This window comes from Gavialis gangeticus, unplaced genomic scaffold (assembly GCF_001723915.1).
Source record: "Gavialis gangeticus isolate Ggan-Ray unplaced genomic scaffold, GavGan_comp1, whole genome shotgun sequence".
In the NCBI taxonomy this organism is placed as follows: Eukaryota; Metazoa; Chordata; order Crocodylia; family Gavialidae; genus Gavialis; species Gavialis gangeticus.
This window is the reverse complement of record NW_017728996.1, coordinates 23281740-23289530: the sequence shown is the minus strand read 5'-3', so window position 1 is coordinate 23289530 and position 7791 is coordinate 23281740. Positions and strand designations below refer to the sequence as shown.

Below are 7791 nucleotides of genomic sequence, written 5' to 3'. Positions count from 1 at the left end.
AAATGAGACAGTGTAAAGTATCCAGTAGTAGGAGTCTCATTCAGAATCAATCCTGGTGGCCTGTGTTTCTCATGCAGGCTTCAGTTATCACCCAGGGATTCTTTAAAAAAATACAGAATTGATTCCATCACAGTAGGAGGTCTGGGCTCTGATTCTTAGGCACCCAGATTCAGGTAACAGCCACTGATTACCATGGGAGTTTCTATTATCCTGATGGGGAGAACTGAGTCCTAAAAACTTTATTTTCACACTGGTGCATCCTTTGTAATTGTATACATGTAGATAGTGAGATAAGTAGGCTTGAAAACTGATTTTTAAGAGGTTTAAATTCTTTTCTTTCTTTTTTAATCACCTGTTTCTTGAAAACCTCTAGGTCCGACATCTGTCCTCAACATGCAAGAAGTTTTCCAAAAAAAAAAATTTTCCCCCATGGGAAAATACTATAAAACAGATTGTTATTGAGGATCTTCTTTAGTATATTTGAATGTGAAGTCTCATGAGGCACCACCTGGCCCAGTTAAGCATGGTTTACATACACAATAGTGTTGCAGTGGGAGGTCTACCTAAGAAACAAGTGCAGGATTCTAACCACAGAAGATGTCTTGGGGCACTGAGCACAGCCAGTGTGTTGCACCAAAAATGATAGATCTGCCATTTTAATTTGCCCTTGGCATGCATTTGATAAAATCTTGCTGTATTCTGTTTTTAATAGGAGAGAGAAACTCTACAGAAACAGTTGGATGAGGCAAATCGAGAAGCACAAAAGTATCGCCAGCAGCTTCTAAAAAAAGAGCAAGAAGCAGAGGCCTACCGGCAGAAATTAGAGGCAATGACCCGCCTCCAGACTAATAAAGAAGCTGTTTGAGTATCAAAATGGACACACTGCAAAGTCTGTTACTTTCAGTCAAGAAAACTGCAGTACAATCTTGAACTGTACTCTGGATAGGTGCAGAAATGAGATTACCTGATAAAGAAGATGCTACACATTGATAACTGGACTTAAGCCATGAGCTCTGCTGATTTGTAACATAAAAACTCTGAATTTAGAAATTGTGAAAAGTATTTAAAATTAAATACTGTAAATAGTTGTTTTTTTTACAGTTCCAAAATGAGTTGATAAATCTTTTTGAAGGGATCCAGAAACACAAGAAGCCAATGTTTTTGTGAAATTTTTGATTTTAGTATGAATCTAATTTCTGAAAAACAGAACAGTTTTAAGGGTGATATTGCTGATTTAGAATGAAAACTTGAAAATGAATTATGTGACAAAATGAATAGTTATTTCTATAAGGTAACAACATAAACCTCTATCTGAATAAGACATTTCCTGATGGAAATCTTTGTACAGCTTTAAGTAGTTGTCTCAGTTTATCTGAAAACTCCTTTTTTTTAGAAAGTGAAATTTTTATATTTAATTTCAGATATATCCGAGTAGATTTACATGTATATGAAGCTAATATTTTTTAAACTTTTCAGTTTGTACATATTCTGCATGTTTTTATAATTTCTATCCATATATCCTGCATAGGTATTTTTCAGCAAACAGAAGAAAAATAATGAGAAACATGTTTAGCCCTAGGGGTCATTTGAAGTAAGCAAGCTAGCAGCCAGTTTTATTGTGAATGATATATTTCTTGAAAGAATGTATTTTGTGAAAATAAATCTTAATTTACTCAATACAGACCATTTAACTTTCTGATAGTGGAAGCGTTGACACTTCATTTCTGTGAATCTCATATCTTTCATGAGCAAACTTTTAAAGTACAGAAATATGAAAGAATGTTTCCACTAGACAACAAATAGCAGCTTCTTTTTTTTTTTAAATATTCTTTTCTGTTTCCGTGGTAAACTTGCTATTACCTCAGTGATATATTTTACATACAAACTTTTTCATTTAAATTATGCAATCGGATGAGAAAGTTTTGTGTTGTAGTGATGCTTTTCTTACCTGGCATCATTGCTCTTCACTGTGATACTGTGTTTGTGTCTGCTGGTGCAGTGATTTCTTCTATTATACTCTGCATTTATATATTGCTTTTTCACTTTCAAAACACTGTAAAATTGTTGCAGAATTTATCCTCACTGTATGCCTGAGGCAGGTAAGTAAGTGTTCTTGTCCCGATTTTACAGCCATCTTAAGTGGGACTCTCAGAGAGATTTTTAAGTGACTTGCCCAGGGCCACCTGAATCAGTGGCAGACTCAAGAATTGAACTTGGGGCTTCTGGCTCCTAGTTCTGTGTTTAGACTCTGCTGCCTTAAGACTGTTCAGTGCTGTTATGACATTAGCTTTTGAACTAATGTGCAGATCTCTTTTTCCTTTTTTTTGTAAAGTATAACTTGTCTTTTATTTGTGCTTTGCTTTTGTCTTTCCACGTTTCACAGCTTTTATTAAATTGTTTATTGAAACATAAAATGTCTAGTTTACCTATACTGTATTCAAATGAATTGCCCTTAAAACTGTACTCTGGACTACTTTTTCTATTTTACAATTAAATATCTTTTCCACATATACAGTGTAGACTTGATTCTATTTGAATTGTTTTGTATATGCATTAGGGCTGAATTTTTATCATGATTTTGAAAAAAATGTGCCAGAAATGTTGTGGGGGTGGGGTAGCTTGGGGGCAGAGGATGGGGGCAGTGAGAGAGAAATTGGGAGGAGAATTGAATTTGTGAAATGCAAATCCTTCATGAGAAAAATCTCTATCCTGTATTCTACAAGGACATTAATAGAGCAGAAACATCTGTAAGAAAATCTAACTGCTCTTTAGAAGCATTTAAAATATAGCGTATCTAATGCAAATAATTTTTACATAGATTTCACAAAGAAAAAGTTCCTCATTTTCTGACAAAATCATTGTGCAATATTTCTGCAGTCTTTGGGCCTGCACGTAGATCCAGCCCTTTCAGTGAACTGAGCTCAGCTACCAGTATGCAGATCTCTGGGGATTGGTGCTATAGAAAGTAAGCGTTTGTTAACAGCACTTATAATATCAGTGCTATGCCTGTGTAAACTAACAGAAGAGTTCTGCTCTGTTTTTGTTCTGTCACTGTGTTGCATCATTAGTGGTGCATTGGTGTGCTGTTTTTGGTAAGAGTTAATCTTTAAGAAAGGGCGCAAAAGACTAACTTGATCAAGCTCTATTCGTTTATTGCTTCAGGCTCTAATCAAGCAACCAGAGCAGTTCAGAAGGAGTGATGTAGCAACGGTCGTACTTGTAGAGCAAAGCAAATTCATTGTGGGTTTTCTATAAACCAATATGTATACTTTACCTGTTGACAATATACATTTCAGCAGAATTTAGCCAGTTCCCTCTTGCTCATCTCGTCAGCAGAAAGATGGAACTTTCTTACCTGCAGGGAAGTGATACAGAGTCTTAATCGACAAATTCAAGTACATTTTGCAATTGACACATTTTGCGAGTATAGGTTATATGAGTGTCTCCTCATTCTGATAGCCATCTTAAGTTTGCCATTTAAAAGCATTTCAATCCTTTTAAAATATTTTCTTTTGCAATTTATTATTTTACTTGTCCACTGAAATGAATTGTGTTATGCTGTTGACCTTAGTAAAATTATTCCCAATTTACAGGCAGATAAGGGGAAAAAAATTAAAGGTATGAGCAAGTGAACAGCTTACCATGAGGTAAGTGAGGACATGTGCTTATACTCTTCCACGGTTACTGCATATAGTCATGCCTGCAGTAAATGAAAAGTAATGCACAGTACTTTAGGCCTTAGTGAAAGAGGAGTAAACCTTTCCGGATTAGATTAGATTACTGTGGGGGAAGAGTGGCAAACACCACAGAACTTCTGATAAATTCTGAAAAAATTTCTTCATTGTAGTTTGTTCCTGTGCCTATGTTCAAAGGCCTCATTAGCTACAGCCTTGCATTATTTTTCTGGTTGTCTTTAATAGGAGGTTACACAGGTATAAATGAAGGCAGAATCTTTGTTCTTGCAGAAAATGCGAGAGAGAGAAAAGGGGGTATAGGTTGTAGCTGTTATTTTTTCATAGACCACCTCAAATAGTTGGAAAAACTATTCTTTGTAAGCTTTCGGGTATAAATCCCCTTCTTCAGGCTGAGGGAAGTGTCTGCAGTTGGTGTGTGTGCTGGTCCTGGATGGCAGGAACAGAAAGCCAGGTTGGAATGAATGTAAACTGTTCATTCCATGCAGGAAGAGCACACACCAACTGCAGGTGCTTTCTCAGCCTGACAAAGGGTCTTTATACCCAAAAGCTTGCAAAGCAGAATTTTTCCAACCATTTGAGTTGGTCTAATAACATATATCAGGTTTACCCAAAGAACCTTGTCTGCCTGAGAGAAAAAAATGTGGTTTAATGTTCAGATCCAGGAGTGAGGTTGTTGGGTAGACGCTTAGAAAAGAAAATTTGTTTTTGCTCTGAATTTGGTGAATATAATCTGAGAGCCATTGAGAAATTGCTATGTTGCTGGTTATACAAGAAATATTTCCTAGACTTTACTTGGTGTGTAAAAGATAGATATCTTGTGTGATTCTGTGTAGTGGTATACGCTATTTCAAATCCAAAATTGAGTTGTACATGTGACGTTCTGGAATTTCTTTAGAATTTGTAGGTGTTAACAGTTCTAGTAAAAAAATATAGGAACCAAGTATTCTAGTAAAAAGTTACTTACTGGTTAGGAATTGCTCTGAGTTGTTTCATGTTCAAAGCAATGTTTATGTTCTTATATCTTGTAAACATCCACAGAGTTGAATTCATGAAAATGATTTGAAATGGTGATTTAAAAAAAATCAGCTATAGCTTCTGAAGTGATCATGGAAACGTTTATGTCCATCTGGAGGATTTCCCAAGGCTTTGGCAACACAGCCCTATTTAGCAAACCACCAAAAAAGAATAGCTTTTCTATTCATACTGCTTCCTGTGAGCAAACATTCTGTCCCCCTTGGTTCGTAATGAAATCAATCTGAGTGCCGTGTAATGATAACAGAGCACTCTTGTTTACATCCAGTAATATTTGCCCTTCATGTATTTCATTATCATCTATCTAACTTCTTCCAGTCCTGAACAAGACCTCCTATTTGTTCTCTCCTATGATGAATAAAAAAGCCTTGGCTCACAGGGTGTCACTCTGAAGCAAGAGACGTAAGATAAATGTCATGTGAAATATCTATTACATGTAGCTTAGGTCTGAAAACATTCTGGAGTAAAATGCTGCACCTTATTTGTTGTTCCAAATTGAAATCATAAATGTAATCAGTGACCAGCTTTATTTTAATAAAGTGCTTTCTAATTAAAGTAATGTATTGGCTGCTTGTAAGAGGAGATGGAGTCAGAGAAGAATTTATACACTGCTTTTTGCACAGCTTTGAAAACTTTAAAAATATTTTCCTGGAAAGATTTTATATGAATGCAGATTTGAATAGGTTCATATTACAAATACAATAATAACATTCTCCCTTGAAAATGTATTGTTCATTTATTCCCATTTCATGTAAGTGAATTTACTGCTGTTTATGTTATAGTTTTGTCCTTAAGCTGCAGTCAGGGATCAAGAACTTCTGTTGGGCAGAGTACAAACAGATACCTCTTTATCATTACCCTACAATGGCAAATAGCAGAATAAAGAATAAAACCCTTGGAAAGAATAAATCAAGAATAAAAGCTTTAGAAATGTGAACATGTTTGGGCTCGGTTGCATAGTCAACTTAGCCTCTTTCTTTCCTTGTATCATAGCAAGAGAACAGCTATGGAGATGGATGTACTGACTATAATGCCGCAGGTCTTACCATTCAAAGAGAGAGAGATCTAGTTTTATGTTCATCTGCCCAGTTCATTGGCAGGAGGTCATAGAATTTGAAGATACCTCAGCAATACCTCATGAAAAAGTGTGTAGGAGGAGGAGAGGGCAGGAGCCAAGAGGGGAGTGAGGCTGGGTATGGTCCATGCAGTTTCCCTTTTCCCTATTATGGCTTCTCTCTAGATATGCCTCACCTAAATATCAGGTCAGAATTATATTAGGGGCCATTCCTGTAAGATAGTTTTGGGGGATCAGCAAATTAAAGTTCTTGCACAGAACCAGGTGAGCCATCAGGTCGGGAGAAAGGGAGTGTGGCAGGAAGCAATGCAGACTCACAGGGCTTCCACCAAGATGGGGAAATGCTCTTTTCTTGCAGCACGTGCCCAGGGTCTGCAGACTTAGTAGATAAACCTCCAAACACCTTAGGGAACAATTTGAAATAAATTCTGTGGGAGAAACTTGAATGTGTTTTCTGTCACCTACTTTGAGTGCAGGGAGTAAACCCCGCTATAAAACGCAGGTCTATCCTCAGATCCTGATTAATATACATGAGAGTGCTTCATTGCCCAAAATGTGAGGCTGGTGAGAACATGGAGAAATAAGATTCTCATCGTATCATATGGCATTCTAGCTTCGCTTTTGTTCTGTTGGTGAAAGTTTTTTCCATGAGCTAACAGCAACTGTATATGTGTATGGCATAATTTTGTATACTGCTCTCAATTCATTGGTTCTGACCGCCGGTGAATTTTTTTTCCTTCCCTTATATCAATAGCGTGATTGTATCATTCTTTATCAGAGCATCTTCATCATATCTCCAAAGTCCTATTCCGTCTCAAGTATCTTATCAGAACAGAATCGGAGAGCTTTCTTATGTGGCAGGGTTATGGGGAAAGTAGCTTGAACTGTTTCTTTATTCCAGCAAACGTTTGTACTCCATTATAGCGCATCACTTACATAAACCTGAAATACAAGCTGCTTAGAAACCCAGCAGCCTCCTTCTTTCTCAACTTTCACTATCCTACTATTCCCATAAGTTTTTAACAAGTTTCTAACTCCATTCTCCAGGACTAGACAGTAACACAGTGGATCTGCAAGCCTCCAGAAAGAGAAGACACTTGGCAGTTGATGTTAAGATATGATACGTTCATGCCAAACCCAGAACAGGGTACGTTTTTAGTTAATGAAGTGGAATTCCAAGGGAAGTTGTGGTTCAACTGTGGCTCCATCTTGAGAACCAAATTAGGATGGAGGTATAGTTGGAGAAATCCTGGTTACACAAGGTTGAGCAACAGTGATCAAGTATGCTGCATATGAGAGGGCGCGAACAGAAGCGGACCGTTTACTTGGCTCAGCTCTTTAAAGGCCCTTTGGTGCATGGGGCTGGCACTGATTTTTAATGCAAGCCAGTCAACCTAGCTTGTCCCGTTTGGACTAAAATAGTAACTGTTGGCTGCTAGTGGCTGCATCTACACAAGACGCTGACTGCGCAGTCATTACTGTACAGTCATTTAGTACTTGTTCATACAGTTCTCTGTACAGTACTTGTACAGTTTATACAAGTACTAAATGACTGCAGTAACCCAAGTTACAGCATAGTAGAGCTGATGAACAGTTTTTGTGATGCTGACCGTGTAGTCATGGGTGCTGCCATGCAATGCTACTCCACAATAGCCTTGGGCTACTACGCAGTCAACATCTCATGTAAATGTGGCCACTAAGTAGCAGGCCTTTCTCCTTCCTGTGGACTGTGAAACCTAACTACAAGCACTAAAGCAGAGTATTATAATCGGATCATTTAGATTACTATTTGCTAGAATGATTTTTGGTTCCTACTTACCTGAGCTGTATTCCCATGATTACTGTAGGAACAAATCATCTAGAAGACATTGTCTGTGACATCAAAGAGGCAGGAGGAAAAGCACATAGAGCTCACAGGGGCATTGAGTGGGGAGGAGTTAGATAAACTGTCCCCAGTGACCTGCCTATGTGAACTCCTCTGTGACGCGT

General features: G+C 37.6%; 1 protein-coding gene across 3 annotated transcripts in view; it reads left to right on the top strand.

Moving 5' to 3' along the window:
- The window catches only part of GABPB1 (GA binding protein transcription factor beta subunit 1), a 76321-nt gene extending 73811 nt beyond the window's left edge, over positions 1-2510 (top strand). For all 3 annotated transcript variants that reach the window (XM_019504138.1, XM_019504139.1, XM_019504140.1), the window contains one exon: positions 713-2510. In XM_019504138.1, coding sequence (XP_019359683.1) covers positions 713-865 — 153 coding nt within the window. In that variant the 3' untranslated portion in view covers positions 866-2510. The remainder of the gene's footprint in view (positions 1-712) is intronic.
- The last annotated feature ends 5281 nt before the right edge of the window (positions 2511-7791 follow it).